This window comes from Pan troglodytes, chromosome 19 (assembly GCF_028858775.2).
Source record: "Pan troglodytes isolate AG18354 chromosome 19, NHGRI_mPanTro3-v2.0_pri, whole genome shotgun sequence".
NCBI lineage: Eukaryota > Metazoa > Chordata > Mammalia > Primates > Hominidae > Pan > Pan troglodytes.
In genome coordinates, this window is record NC_072417.2 from 22,926,753 (window position 1) to 22,941,860 (window position 15,108).

Sequence of the window (15,108 nt, forward strand, 5' to 3'; positions counted from 1 at the left end):
TCTCCCTGCTACCTGCAACTCAACCAGCACAATCTTCATAGGCAAGAAAGCAAAGCAGCTCAAACATGATTCAACACTGATCAGTGTTTACCATTGGATAAATCTGAGTTCACACTTTCCTTCTCTGACCTAAATGTGAAGTCAGGAAACACATGTGCCCTACTTCCATCCTGAGCTCAGTCCCCAATCTCCCACCAGCCTCAGGCCCCTCCACTTCTCAGATCAGGTCCCAGACCTGCCCATGAAAATGGGGAGCAAGCTGTAACAGATTTGTCCACATGTTCCTACCACCTGTCCCAACCCAGGGTACCCACCCAGAGACATCTGGTATCATTTAACAAACATATTGAAGGACAACTGGTCTTCAGAGCTGAAGAGAGCTCCTAGGGGGAGAAGTTGGGACAACAGTGAAATAAGTAGCAGCAGCAACGACAGAGGTGAATGGTGACAAAGACTGCTGTGATGAGCAGGTAGCCTATCAGGGTGAGCTCCACAGCTGAGCGAGTCTCAGGATCTGAGAACGAGGCTGGGTAGCGCCCACGAGATATCACACCCAGCCGGAAGCCAGCAACTAGCACACCCTGCCTCCAGCAATAGTAGATGCCCCGGTCATCCAGCTGGGTGAAGCGGATGTGGAGCTGGTTGCCGTGGTCAATGAACACCCTCATGGACCTGTTGACACCCTTCAGGTACTGTGTGCGGTAGAGGTGCTGGCGGTCTTTGTCCCAGGCCACTGCATGCTCTGGCCGGGCCCCAGGACAGGAGATGATGAGTCCATGGCCCAGTCTCTGCTGGTGGAACTGAATGGGCACCTGGGGCACCCAGGGCCGGCTGCCCACTTTGGACACATAGTTAATGATGGCCAGCACGCCCTCCCGGATGGTCTTTGTCTTCTCACAGGGTACTAAGCAGCTCCGAACCAGCACCTCAGGCGTGTGGTCCCTGGCCTTGGTCCGCAGCTTCCTTGGCACAGCCCTTGAGCCACAAGACACCACATCAGGCACGGCCTTGAGGTAGCGTGGGGAGAGGTCTGGGCTCTGCAGGTAGCAGAGGCCGATGCGCCACTGCTCCCCACGCACTCCGCAGCGGTCACAGGGGGTCCATTCCCAGAAGGTGGTGAAGACATGGAGGTGCCCATAGTATTCATCTGTGAAGGGCTCCTGGCCCTCGTCCTGGAAAGTGGCCACCATTCCCTCACTGTTCTGGATGTCCACATCGTAGGCGTAAAAGTAGTCCCCCCTGCGGGTGCCGCAGAAGTACAGGCCTGAGTCCTCAGGCTGAGCCCTGAAAACCAACAAGCTGAACATGCGGATGCTGAAGCGGGTCAGCATGTCGCTGCCCACACGTACCTGGGCTGCCTCCGTCAGCACCCGCCCATCGAAGTCCGTCAGCACTTTGGTGTGGCTGCTACCTAGGTGCTTTTGGTAGAACCAGACTACAGCTGGCACCTCTTCGGGTTTGCAGTGACAGGGAAGCTCAAAGCTCATGTCGGCCAGGTAGGCTGCATTTTCAAACATCAGGAAAGCAGGGCAGGGGGTCTTCTGAAAAATGTTTTCCTTCTCCACAATTTCAAAGGCCTGGAGACTCCCCCATGCCCACAGGAGCACAGTGGTGAGGGCCAGGTGCATGCCTGAAGGAGGCAGGGGTCAGAGGGGCAGGGCAAAACCAGGGCATTAAAGGCTCATAGGGCTCCTAGAAAGCACTGCTAAGCGGAAGCCTCTGGATGAGGAAAGGATTATGCAGCCAGGAAAAGCAGCAACAATCTGCAGAGGAAGCCGCCAAGTGCAAGGCAATTTATTCCCAGTGGATGTACAAGATGCCCTTCTAACATTCCAGACCTGATCTCGGCGGGGGGAAAGCCATTCTAGAACCTGGCCTTTACTCCCCTTTCTAGAACACTGGCGCTCACCCAAGAATGGGTCAAAGGAAACCGGAATGAGAAGGGCGGGCTGAGGTGCTCGGGCAGGGAGATCTCTGCCTCAGTGCTCCAGGCCCTGCCCTGCCAGCCTGGTGGAAAAGTCTTTCATCAACCTGGGGGATGAAGGAAACCCACCCTCCTGCATATCTGGCCATCCGGGAGGCTGGCTGGACCTGAGCTGATGGCTTGGGCCTTTCCCAGGCCCAACCTGCACAAGAACTGAGTCTCTAGGGGAAAATTCAACACCTCAAATGATGTAGTATTTGATCATTTGTTGATTACATGTCCATTCATTGGTTTGGGGTTATAAACATTCTTGTTAAGAGCTGTGGAGATCAGTGTTTGTTTACCATAAAGATTTTGCTTTTTCCTTTTTCTGAGTGGAGGCTGTAACTGGTATAGCCAGCATTTGGTTGGGCACACACTCATCTCTCAAGGCCAGTGGGCTAGAGGCTTGGCAGACTCTAAGGGTGGGAAACAAAACCGCTTTCAACTTCCTGAGCTCTTGACTGTCCATGGATACACACAGTTCAAAATAGCGAGACACTGAGGGACTGGAGAAGTGGGAAAGACTTGATTCCTGTTTTTGCTCTGAAAATTCCAAGTTGAGAAGGGAACCAGGTGTGGGTTTCTTATTATGGTCCTGCAGAACCCCCAAGACAACAACCAAAAAACTGCCTCCAGTGACCACTGGGACCTCTGAGGGTAGCTTGCCGCATCAGTCAACCTGGTACAGCTCCAGCAGCTCCTGCAGGAGCCTCTCCTCCTCCTGGAGCCCACCAGACTGCTCCTCCAGACCCTGCTCCTCCCAGCTGAGCCCCTCCTTCACGGATCTGGGGTTGCCCATGGCTTGCAGCTTCTGAAACAAGCCCTTGCAGCTCTCTCTCTCTGCCCGGCTCAGCAGGCTTAGGTTCAGGGTGAAGCGCCCAGTGCTCGCCAGGCTGCATAGGATCCCCAGCACCGCTGCCCGGTCAGCCGGCCCCACGTGATCAGCCAGTGCCACCAGCAGCTCCCCAAGAAGTCCAAATCCCACATCTGTCTGGAAGAGGCAGCCGAGCCTTGGACCCCCAAGCTGCAGTAGAGCCTGGTAGCGCTCTGGCCCACTTGGCAAGTGTCGTCGCCAATCACGATAGAAGTCAGCAGACGTCACGGGCTGGAGGGGGGCTTTCTCCTGGATCACAAAGGAAGGAAAGGGAGTCAGGAGCTCTTCCAGCTGTTCTGCAACAGTGACAGTGAGGAGAGCCTGTAGCTCTTCATCTTACTGTCTTCATCTCACTACTGTCTGAGCACTGGGAAAGCTGTGGTCCTTGGTGCCCTCATTTTCAGATGAGGAAACTGGGGATGAAACAGGGAGGGCCCCAAGGAATCCACGCCATGATTTGAGATTCTCATTTATACTGGAATTTTCCTACTCATGAATGGAGACATAGCTCTGGTCTTCAAGAGTAAGTCAGGGTTTACTGTAAGTCGGGTGGATGGGTTAATTGGAAATCTCAGGAAGAGAGAAAGGAACTCAAGGATCTGAATGTTGGGGTCTCTCTCTCAACACTGCCACAGGATCATTACACTAGACACCATACAACCCAGAGGCAGAGCATCCCAATTCTGATGTGAGAATGAAAGTCAAAGGACTAAGGGAAGCCGACCTTCCTAGCCCAACTTTCTGACTCATTCTGCCCACTTCAACTCAGCTTCGCCATCTGCTGTTTGTTTTTCTTTCTGGGATTGGAGGCAGAAACCTATCTCTGTTGGTTTAACACGACAAATAAAGAAGAGGTATGTGTGGTTAAAAAAACAAAACAAAACAAAACAAAACAAAACAAAATGAAAAAACAGGATTGAAGCTTTAGGGCAGAGAATCCTGCTGGACTAAAGGGGCAGGGCCTCACCTACCGGGGAGATTTCAGTGGCCACATCCTGGAAGGTCCTTCCCTGAATAGTGTGACAGTTCCAGGGCACAGTTCTCTTTCCTCCCATCTTATCCTTCCGCTCCAGTGGCTTCAGATGTGATGCAAGGACAATACCCCTGTAGGCAAAGGACAGAAATTAGGCAATGGACTTAATGCTGTGTCTGTGGGTGTGAGGCAGCTAGACTTTGCATGGTATAGGATAAACCTGTTACGGACCAATATGACCATAATAATAACAACAGCGATAGCTGACTGCTTTCAAGCACTTCACATGTGTCAGACACTTGCTCAGTCTTATGTGCAAGAACTCATTTAATTGTAACAGTTACTGTTTTACAGATAAATAATTGAGACTCAGAGAAGTTAAGGAAATTGCATAAGATCAAACAGTAGACAGTGGGGCCAGGACTGAAGCCCAGAATGGTTTGATTTCAGAGTTAACTACTATAGTCCACCATAACAGGAGGGCCTGAGAAAAATGGCAGTGAGCCAACCTGAACTCCTCATAGGAAGCCACCCTCTGTTCCACTGCCCGTAACTTAGCAGCATTCTCCCGTTTGTACTTCTCATCAGCAGTGAGTGCAGCCTGCAGCTCTTTCTCCAAAGCCTTGAAGTTGATGATGTCATTCCTTTCCATGGCCTGTGCCTGGGAAGGCAAAGGGAATACATGTCAGTGGACAGTCAATATCAGGGGAAAGAGGGTACCTCTGAATTATTCACCAGAACACAAAATGACCCCAAAGCACTCTGGACATCATGTCACTCAGATTGGGAGGTGTTACAAAAATCTGGTTTTCTATTTTACAAAGACAAGTTGAATTTCACAGTGAGGACTTACACAAGACTTGTCCCTGAAAATAGAATACAGAGTCCTGACTTTCAATTTGGAGTTCTGTCTTAATTTTGCTCTTTGCCTCTAAAAATATTTTTAATTTTGGTGCTTCAGTCGAGGAGGCATTTGGACCTCAGAATTCAGTTTCTTCACTCTTCCCCCATAGGATTGTTCTACAGCAAGTCGTTTCGACAGGGGACCTCACACAAAGGCAGAACTCTTGTTAGTTATCCTTGAGCTCGGGGATAAAGTTTCATTCTTCATTGAATGTCTTTAATGAGGAAGGAGACTTTCACCCAAACCAGATGCAATGACTGAGCAGGAAATCAAGTAGAAGGCGCAAAGGAAGGAGCTCAATGACCCCATCCCCAAATCCCTCTGTCCAGCCCAGGGCTGGAACAGAGGTCCCTAGGTACTTGGGCAATGCCTTTAGTTCTATCACTGTACTTCTGTAGTTTCTGCATATCTGAGGCTGACTGATCATTTCTACAGAGATATTCTTTTCTTTTTTTTTTTTCTGGCTCTGTTGCCCCCAGGCTGGAGTGCAGTGGCGCGATCTTGGCTCATTGCAACCTCTGCCTCCGGGGTTCAAGCAATTTTCGATCCTGACCTCAAGTAATCCGCGCGCCTCGGCCTCCCAAAGTGCTGGGATTACAGGCGTGAGCCACTGCAGAGAGATTCTCTACGTGGGTTCTAGTCGTGGCTCTGGCATTTACTTGTGGGACCTCCCTGAACTGCAAACTCCTAGTGAGTTGAGCTAGATTTTGTGGCGGGGTCATCACCAACAGCCCTAGCGCAAGGAAGCAGGAAGTCACCAACCAATCCCATAGCCACCCTACCCCAACGTAGGGAATCTGAACGCCAAGAAGGGGCTGGGCTGGCCAGTAACCGAAATCAGGTGTCCAGTTCTCAGCCCTCCCCAGGCATTTAATACATAGAACTAACCCTTCCGTCCCCTTAATCAGCCTCCCGGACCTTCACCCCAGCAGTCCCGGCCTTGGTCCCCTTGCTTTCTTTGGGGATCCCCTGATAAGCCAGAACAGGAGGGCAACCCCGCGCAGACCACGCCCGCAGCTGTGGTTGCCCAGCAACTGCGCTAACAGCCAGACCACGTGATCTGCCCGAAGGCCCCCTCCCCCCATTTTCAGGGTGGTCCCGAGGCGCCTGATCAGATTCGTTCATCCTCAGCTCTCACCCTCTTTGGAGCAGCCCACGTCTTGGGCTACTCGTCTTGGGGACCCGCTACTCCGCCTTGCCGGTCCGCGGCGGGCATACCTCGGAACTGGTCCTCAGGCAGAGGGTTGTCCTCCCGGGCAGAAAGGCGACAGCGGCGTCTGCGGGGTCCTTCCTGGCGGCGGGCGCAGGCGTTTCCTTGGCGTGGGGCGGAAGCACGATCTCCGGCAGCGGCCTGGGAAGTCTTAGCTGAGCAGGCGAGAGGTAAGTTGAAGCGGGTCAGCGGCACGGAAGGGTTGCTCCAGGTGGGATAGGAAATTAAAAAGCGTCAGATCTGGAAGGGGCCTTATATGCTATCGGCCCCTTTCGCTTTACGGATCGGTAAATTGAGGCCTGGAGCGGGAAAAAGAATGGAAGACCCTGTCGTCCTCGTGCCTCCCCAAGGCTTCCGAAGCGCGCACACACGCACACACCTCGATTTCGGGGCTGCCTCTATAGCCTCAATCCGTAAAATCGTATCGCTAGGTAGGAGTGGTGCTCTAACTGTCCAGTCCCCTCGCTCACTCCCTCTTCTATCCGTGCCGCTTTCAGCCGTTCTTTGCCAAGTTCCCTCCGAAGTCCTCTTTGAGCTCCTGCATTGTAGCGGGAAGCGGCAGTGAGGTTTGTTACCATGAGTCGCTAGTTTTGTGTAACTGTGGGCAAATCAGCTATATTCTGTGTACCTTGTTAGAGTCATTCATTAGTTTAGTAAATACTTATTGAGGGCTTAGTCTATGCTAGGCACAGTACTAAGTGAACAAAGTCTTTGCTTCAATTGTAGTTGGGGAAATGAACAGTAAACAACTAGATACAAGTCAGCTAGTGATAAATGTATAACATTTGTGAATAACAATAAAACAGTGAAAGTGGGAAGTTGGAGAGTATGTATGGGGGACTTTTTAGAGTGACAGAGAAGATGACATTTTAGTGGAGACTTGATTGAAATAAAGGAACAAGGTGAAAAATATCAAAGGGGAGAGCGTTTTGGACAAAGAGAAAGGCAAGTGCAGTGGCCCTGAGGCAGAAATGAGTTTGGCTTGTTCCATGAACAGCTTTCTATAACAATTTCTTCAATCGGCCGGGCGCGGTGGCTCACGCCTGTAATCCCAGCACTTTGGGAGAAAGACGCGGGCAGATCACCTGAGGTCAGGAGTTCGAGACCAGCCTGGCCAACATGGTGAAAACCCATCTCTACTAAGAATACAAAAAAATTAGCCAGGCGTAGTGGTGCACGCCTGTAGTCCCAACTACTCGGGAGGCTGAGGCAGGAGAATCGCTTGAAACCAGGAGGCGGAGGTTGCAGTGAACCGAGATCGTTCCGTTGTACTCCAGCCTGGGCAACAAGAGCAAAACTCTGTCTCAAAAAATATATATAAAATAAATAAATAATTTCTTCAATCCCTTGACTGGGGTCTTGGGAGAATGAGATAAGCATAAATGCGATAATAGCTTTTTAGAAGTAAAAAGAATATGCATGTGAAAGTTTCCATAATAATTTACATTTAATTATTGGTCCTTGGAGCTCCAATTCTCTCTCTACATTCAGCACCCAGCAGGTGGCATTGAGGGAGTTGGAGGTATCAGTCTAATCCAAGAAATATCAGCATCTTAAAATTAAACATCCCATTCAGTTAACATTTATCCAGTTCCTACTTATGCAAGGTGCTGTCTTGGCTATTGGCTGTGTTAGCATTGGTACTTTTTTCTCAATTATTTAAAAATGTAAAATGTGGCCGGGTGCGGTGGCTCACACCTGTAATCTCAGCACTTTGGGAGGCCGAGGTGGGCTAATCACCTGAGGTCAAGAGTTCGAGACTGCCTGGCCAACATGGTGAAACCCCGTCTCTACTAAAAATACAAAAATTAGCCAAGTGTGATGGCGGGTGCCTGTAATCCCAGCTACTTGGGAGGTTGAGGCAGGAGAATCGCTTGAACCTGTGAGGCGGAGGTTGCAGTGAGTCGAGATCGTGCCACTGCACTCCAGCCTAGGCAACAGAGCGGGACTCCGTCTCAAAAAAATAAAAAAATAAAAATGTAAAATGCAATCTTAGCTGGAGGACCATGCAAAAACAGGTGGAGGGGCCAGATTTGGCCACAGGTCAGAGTTTGTCAACTCTTGCTCTAAAGTATTAGGAGGTGAAGAGGCATTGTGTCAGCAGCATACTGTCAAATATTTGGGGAAAAGAAAGTTATTTGTACTGTTCTTGCCACTTTTTGGTATTATTTTAAAATTAAATTTAGTATCATAAAAGAAGTGAAGAGAAGAAGCAGGTGCATGGAACACAGGGTTCTCATGATCAAGGATGGCAAAAAATAATGCTAGCTAACGTTTATTGAGCCTAGGACTCTGGTAAATTCTTTAATTTTTTTTTTTTTTTTTTTTTTTTGAGACGGAGTCTCTCTCTGTCACCCAGGCTGGAGTGCAGTGGCACTATCTCCGCTCACTGCAAGCTCCGCCTCCTGGGTTCACACCATTCTCCTGCCTCAGCCTCCCCAGTAGCTGGGACTACGGGCGCCCACCACCACGCTTGGCTAATTTTTTGTATTTTTAGTAGAGACAGGGTTTCACCGTGTTAGCCAGGATGGTCTCGATCTCCTGACCTCGTGATCCACCCACCTCAGCCTCCCAAAGTGCTGGGATTACAGGCGTGAGCCACTGCACCCGGCTGGACTCTGGTAAATTCTTTACACAGGGTGTTTTATTTAATCCTCATAACCATTTATTCAGTGAGGATTATTCATTCCATTTTCCAGTTGAATAATAAGAATCAGGTTGGAAGAGATGAAGTAACTTACCTCAAGTTACATAGTTGTTGGTGACAAAGTTAGGATTTGAATCTAAGTCTTCCAACTCCAGAGCCCTGATGCTCTAGTCTGTTATTTATTGCTTATAAACTATAGTTGGTGATGGTAATTAGTAACTACTATTTGTTTATTTATTTTATTTATTTTTTTCGAGACGGAGTCTCGCTCTGTCAGCCAGGCTGAAGTGCAGTGGTGCGATCTCAGCTCACTGCAACCTCTGCCTCCTGGATTCAAGTGATTCTCCTGCCTCAGCCTCCTGAGTAGCTGGGACTACAGGTGTGTGCCACCACACCTGGCTAATTTTTTGTATTTTTAGTAGAGACAGGGTTTCACTGTGTTAGCCAGGATGGTCTCTATCTCCTGACCTCATGATCCGCCCATCTTGGCCTGCCAAAGTGCTGGGATTACAGGCATGAGCCACTGTGCCCAGCCAGTTAACTACTATTTAAGACAAAATTAAATACTGATAAAGGTGCAAAAAGCTCTAGTAGGATAGAGGAATGAGAAATTGAGGAGCTAGGAAAGCTTGAAGGAGGTGGTGGCATTTGAACTGTTTCTTTGAATAGAATTTCAGTAATTGAAGTGGAGAAAACCCACAAAAGACTACTTAATTACAAAGGGAAAATGAGTAACTTTACAATGGAGAGGCCTGGCAAACATCACCTTAATGAAGTGATCAAAGTTAACGTTACCACTAATGGGGCAAATTGAAATCATGTATCACCTGATACGAAATGCATTGAGAAGAACACAGCATCACTTCTATGATGTTCCTGCCCAAAACGCATAACCTGAATATTATCATAAGGTAACATCAGACAACCTCAAATCAAGGGACATCCTTAAGGATTTCATGACAGTCCTTGGAAGGAAAGACTGAAGATTGTAGATCCAAAGACTGAAGATTGTAGATCCAAAGACTGAAGATTGTAGATCCAAAGAGACTAGAGACATGACAACCAAATGCAAACATGATCCTGGATTGGATCCTTAGGCGTGTAAGGTATTATTGGAACAATCTGTGAAACTTGAATGGGATCTGTAAAGTAGGTGGTAGTAATGTGTGAATATCAATTTTCTGATTTTGATGGTTGTATTGTGGTTATGTAGGAGAATGTTCTTGTTTGTAGGAATTACACATGGTGAGGGAGAGGTTGGCAAACTTTTTCTATTAAGGACTGGATAATATTTTAGGCTTTGTGAGCCATATGGTTTCCGTCTCAACTACTCAACTCTGCTATTACAGTGTGAAGGCAACTGTAAATGATGCAAATGAATATGCATGGCTGTTTTCCAGTGAAACTTTTTTTTTTTTTTTTTTTGAGATGGAGTCTTGTTCTGTCTCCCAGGCTGGAGTACAGTGGCGCCATCTCGCCTCACTGCAACCTCCACCCCCTGGGTTCAAGGGATGCTCCTATATCAGCCTCCTGAGTAGCTGGGATTACAGGTGTGAGCCACCGTACCCAGCTAATTTTTGTATTTTTAGTAGAGACGGGGTTTTGCCATGTTGGCCAGGCTGGTCTCGAACTCCTGACCTCAGGTCATCTGCCTGCCTTGGCCTCCCAAAGTGCTGGTATTACAGGCATGCGCCACCGCGCCCGGCCTCCCAATGAAACTTTTTAAATAGACACTGACATTTGAATTCCTTATCATTAATTTTCATGTATCATGAAATATTTTTCTTTTGACTTTTTCCCTGGCAATTTACAAATGTGAAAAAGCATTCTTAGCTTGAGGGCCATGTAAAAACAGCTGGAGGGGCCAGATTTGGCCACAGGCCAGAGTTTGCCCACCCTTACACTAAAGTATTAGGAGGTGATGAGCCATTGTGTCAACAGCTCACTTTCAAATAATTTAGGAAAAAGTAAGTTATTTGTACTGTTCTTGCCATTTTTTGATACTGAGTTGTTTTAAAATTAAATTTAGTATTAAAAAAGTGGAGGGAGGGGGACCTCCTCTTTCGGCTTTGGAGCACCCCCCACGCCCCATCTCTGTACGGCGGAGCTTCTTCCTTCTGTCTTCTTTCTTCCTTCTTGCCTATTCAACTCTCTGCTCCTTAAAACCCAAAACAAGAAAAGTGGAGGGAAGACTACATAAATAGAGACAAGTAAGGCAGAGACTTGGGGAAAGTACTGGGCTTTGGGGAGAGGAGGCATGTGAAAGGGGTATGGCCAACCATAAGACTAAGACTAGACAGGTGGAGCCACCACATGGAGGCCTTGATTACCTTGTCAGAATCTAACTCTTCTCTCCTTGAATTTTAGCATCATGGATACCGACTTATATGATGAGTTTGGGAATTATATTGGACCAGAGCTTGATTCTGATGAAGATGATGATGAATTGGGTAGAGAGACCAAAGATCTTGATGAGGTAAAACAAATATATTGCTCTTTTATCTCACTCTTATTTTATTTAAGACAAGATCTCACTCTGTTGCCAGGTTGGAGTGCAGTGGCGCAATCTCAGCTCACTGCAACCTCCACCTCCTGGGCTTAAGTGATCCTCCCACCTTGGCCTCCCAAGTAGCTGGGACTACAGGCATGCACCACCATGCCCAGCTAATTTTTTTTTTTTTTTTCGTAGAGATGAAACATTGCCCAGGCTGGTCTTGAACTCCTGAGCTCGAGCAGTCCACCTGCCTTGGCCTCCCAAACTGCTAGGATTACAGGCATGAGCCACCATGCCCAGCCCCCTCATTTTTCTTTTTTTTTTTTGAGACAGTCTCACCCTGTTGCCCAGGCAGGAGCGCAGTGGCACCATCTTGGCTCACTGCAGTCTCTGCCTCCCAGGTCCAAGCAATTCTCAATGCCTCAGCCTCCTGAGTAGCTGGGATTACAGGTGTGTGCCACCATGCCCGGCTAATGTTTTTTGTATTTTTAGTAGAGACAGGGTTTCACTATGTTGTCCAGGCTGGTCTTGAAGTCCTGACTTCAAGCAATCCACCTGCCTCGGCCTCCCAAAGAGCTGGGATTATAGGCATGAGCCACCATGCCTGCCCCCCCACCCCCCCCCCCACCTTTTTTTAAAAAACAATGAAATTTTGAATCCTCTGTGTTCCAGTGATACCCTGGGTACGTCTCTTGAGATTGTCCTTTTTGTAACATGACTTAGTGGGATCTCATACTGCTCCAGCAAAGCTTCGCTACTAAGGTTCCAAAAGGGAATATGTAGTTTCATTGATGAGATGGTTTTGTAATCTGAGCTCTAGTTGATCATTAGTTCTTCCATTTCCCTGAAGTGTCTTTTAACAGTCATGAATAATTCCCACTTGGAAAAGATACTCAACTCTTCCAGCTGCAGCTGCACTGGGAGCTCCCTCACAAGCTCAGATTTTCAGAGATGCATAAAAGCAATAGAAAGGGCCCGGGCATGGTGGCTCATGCCTGTAATCCCAGCACCTTGGGAGGCCAAGGTGGGCAGATCACGCGGTCAGGAGTTCAAGACTAACCTGACCAATACGGTGAAACCCCGTCTCTACTAAAAATACAAATATTAGCCAGGCTTGTTGGCGCGTGCCTGTAGTCCCAGCTGCTTGGGAGGCCGAGGCAGGAAAATCACTTGAACACGGGAAGCGGAGGTTGCAGTGAGCCAAGATTGTGCCACTGTACTCCAGCCTGGGCAACGAGAGTGAGACTCGGTCTCAAAAAAAAAAAAAAATGACTGTTGAGTACTTAGGAAGCTAGCAAGAGTTTTATAAAAATAATTTTCTCTTGATAGGATTACTAGGTTGAGCCACAGGTCAGGGGCATGCTGTGGACATGATGTATCTTGATTTGGGCAAGACATTTGAAGTTTTTTATTGATGTCTTATAAACCAGCATTTTTTTTTCTTTTTGAAAATAAGGTTTACAGTCAGGTGTGGTGGCTTACGCCTGTAATTCCAGCATTTTGGGAGGCTGAGGCGCTTGAGCCCAGGAGTTTGAGACCAGCCTGGCCAACATGGTGAAACCCCGTCTCTACTAAAATACAAAAATTAGCTGGGTGTGGTGGTACATGCCTGTAATCCCAGCTACTCAGGAGGCTGAGGCAGGAGAATTGCTTGAACCCGGGAGGTAGACGTTGCAGTGAGCTGAGATCGAGCCACTGCTCTCCAGCCTGGGTGACACAGCGAGACTCCATCTCAAAAAAAAAAAAAAAAAAAAAAAAGGTTTTACAGTGTGTTTTTCTTTAATTATATAGGTAATTCATGAATACATTCTCATTCAAACCATGTTGATAGAAAGGTTTCCTTTGTTCTCATTCCATTCACTCTTCTTCCCCAGTTAACCTCTGTAACTCATGATGTCCTAGTGAAAAGAACATGGGCTGCATCATAATACAATTAGAGGAGGTCACAGCTGGTTGAACAGTGGGACACAAAGATTTTTGATTAATGGGTCACCAGCAGAGCTCTTGTGACATGTCCTAGGCATCTGTGTTTGGTCTTGTCCTTTTCAACTTAAAATATATTTAAATAGAGACAAGGTTTCACTATGTTGCTCAGGCTGGTGTTGAACTCCTGGGCTCAAGCAATCTGCCTGCCTTGGCCTCCCAAAATGCTGAAATTACATAGGGGAACCATTGTGCCCCGTCATTCAGCCTATTAGTGACTTGGGTAAAGATAGAGAACAGAGGTTTATCTAATTTGCACATGACATAAAACTAATGTATTGGATAACAGAATCTAAATTCAAAGTGATCCCAACATACCTGAATTTGGGACTAAAAACCCAGTAATAGGCCAGGCGTGGTGGCTCACACATGCAATCCCAGCACTTTGGGAGGCTGAAGCGGGCAGATCACTTGAGGTCAGGAGTTCGAGACCAGCCTGGCCAACGTGGTGTGAAACCGTCTCTACTAAAAATACAAAAAATTAGTTGGGTGTGCTGGTGCGCGCCTGTAATCCCAGCTACTCGGGAGGCTGAGGCAGGATTTTTTTGTTGGGAATGAGGGCAGGTGGAATTGGTAAGTAACAGAGTTTCTTTTTAGGGTGATGAAAATGATCTAAAATTGATCATGGTGATGGTTGCACAATTCTGTGAATATACTAAAAACTATTATGCACTTAAAATGGATAGATTGTATGGAATGTGAATTATATCTCTATAAAGCTATTAACAAAAAAAATTTTTAAATAAAGAATAATGGGCTAAACACTTAGTGGCTCACACCTATAACCCCAGCACTTTGGAAGGTCAAGGCAGGAGGATCACTTGAACCGAGGAGTTTGAGACCAGCTTGGGCAATGTAGTGAGACCCCATTTCTACAAAAAATTTAAAAATTAGCCAAGCATGGTGGTACATGCCAGTAGTCACAGCTACTCAGGAGACTGAGGCGGGAGGATGGCTTGAGCCCAGGAATTTGAGGTAGTGGTGAGCTATGGTCATGCCACTGCACTCTAGCGTGGGCAACAGAGTGAGACCCTATGAAGGTTTTTACCTCAGTACAAACAGTTGAGTCACTCATACTCTTTAGTTCTTACTCCTCAGTGTCATTGCTGTGCAGAGCTCTGCTGTTATTTAATTAATTTGTTAATTCCCATTTATCTCATTCCCATACCTGCCACCACAGTTCTTTGTAATTTATGTATGTTTCTTTTTCTATGAGTTGCATAGTGTGTGTGTATTTTAAGTAAATGGTATCATTGTCTGCATTGTTCTGTTTCTTTTCCCACTCAGCATCATGATGAGTGGTGCATTTTAGGGTTTCTCCCTGTTGCTCTGTGTACATCTAGTCTGTGGGAACTGACTGCTACTCGGTTTGCCCTGGTGACATTCCTCTCTTAGTGATAGACACCAAGGTTACCTGTCACCAGCCTTCCCTCGCCGTAATTAATAATCCAGTGTACATTCTCATATGTGTCCCTTTATGCAATGTGGGAAAATTTCTTTGGGTTATATTCCCAAGAGCAGAGTTGCTGGTTGTAGGATATTATATATATCTCTATCTACATATGCTTATTGTATTTATACTTAGTTAATATGTTTATACTAAGTACTGTCGGATTGCCCTTTAAAATGGCTGTACTGGTCTACCCTCTTAACAGCAGAATGAGGGTTATAGCCTCCTAGTCCACAAGATGCATAGATTTATTATTATTGTTATTTTTTGAGATGGAGTTTCGCTCTTGTTGCCCAGGCTGGAGTGCAATGGCATGATCTCGGCTCACTGTAACCTCCACCTCCCGGGTTCAAGCGATTCTCCTGCCTCAGCCTCCCGAGTAGCTGGGATTACAGGCACGTGCGTCCACGCCCGGCTAGTTTTGTATTTTTAGTAGAGATGGGGTTTCTCCGTGTTGGTCAGACTGGTCTCGAACTCCCAACCTTAGGTGATCTGCCCGCCTCAGCCTCTCAAAGTGCTGGGATTACAGGTGTGAGCCACTGCACCTGGACAGATTTTTTAAAAAATTATATTGAGGTATATAACAGTAGAAATGCATAGATTTTGG

General features: G+C 47.2%; 3 protein-coding genes across 10 annotated transcripts in view; 1 reads left to right on the forward strand and 2 right to left on the reverse strand.

Moving 5' to 3' along the window:
- Window positions 1-69: 69 nt before the first annotated feature.
- On the reverse strand, window positions 70-1,628 carry FAM187A (family with sequence similarity 187 member A). Its single transcript, XM_024350254.2, has one exon. It carries the CDS (start codon window positions 1,626-1,628, stop codon window positions 384-386), a length of 1,245 nt encoding a protein of 414 aa, XP_024206022.1. The 3' UTR covers window positions 70-383.
- Window positions 70-6,006, reverse strand: CCDC103 (coiled-coil domain containing 103). Of its 7 annotated transcripts, none has more exons than XM_054669848.2 (4): window positions 5,936-6,006; window positions 4,323-4,474; window positions 3,812-3,944; window positions 70-3,089 (listed from the first exon to the last, which is right to left on the reverse strand). In XM_054669848.2, exons 2-4 carry the CDS (start codon window positions 4,463-4,465, stop codon window positions 2,637-2,639), a joined length of 729 nt encoding a protein of 242 aa, XP_054525823.1. In that variant the 5' UTR covers window positions 4,466-4,474; window positions 5,936-6,006; the 3' UTR covers window positions 70-2,636.
- The window catches only part of EFTUD2 (elongation factor Tu GTP binding domain containing 2), a 48,570-nt gene continuing 39,437 nt past the window's right edge, over window positions 5,976-15,108 (forward strand). Inside the window, exons 1-2 of one of the 2 annotated variants that reach the window (XM_001145980.7) lie at window positions 5,976-6,097; window positions 10,942-11,050. In XM_001145980.7, the coding sequence (XP_001145980.1) occupies window positions 10,946-11,050 (105 nt within the window). In that variant the 5' untranslated portion in view covers window positions 5,976-6,097; window positions 10,942-10,945. The remainder of the gene's footprint in view (window positions 6,098-10,941; window positions 11,051-15,108) is intronic. The other variant, XR_010152822.1, reaches the window with a different exon arrangement.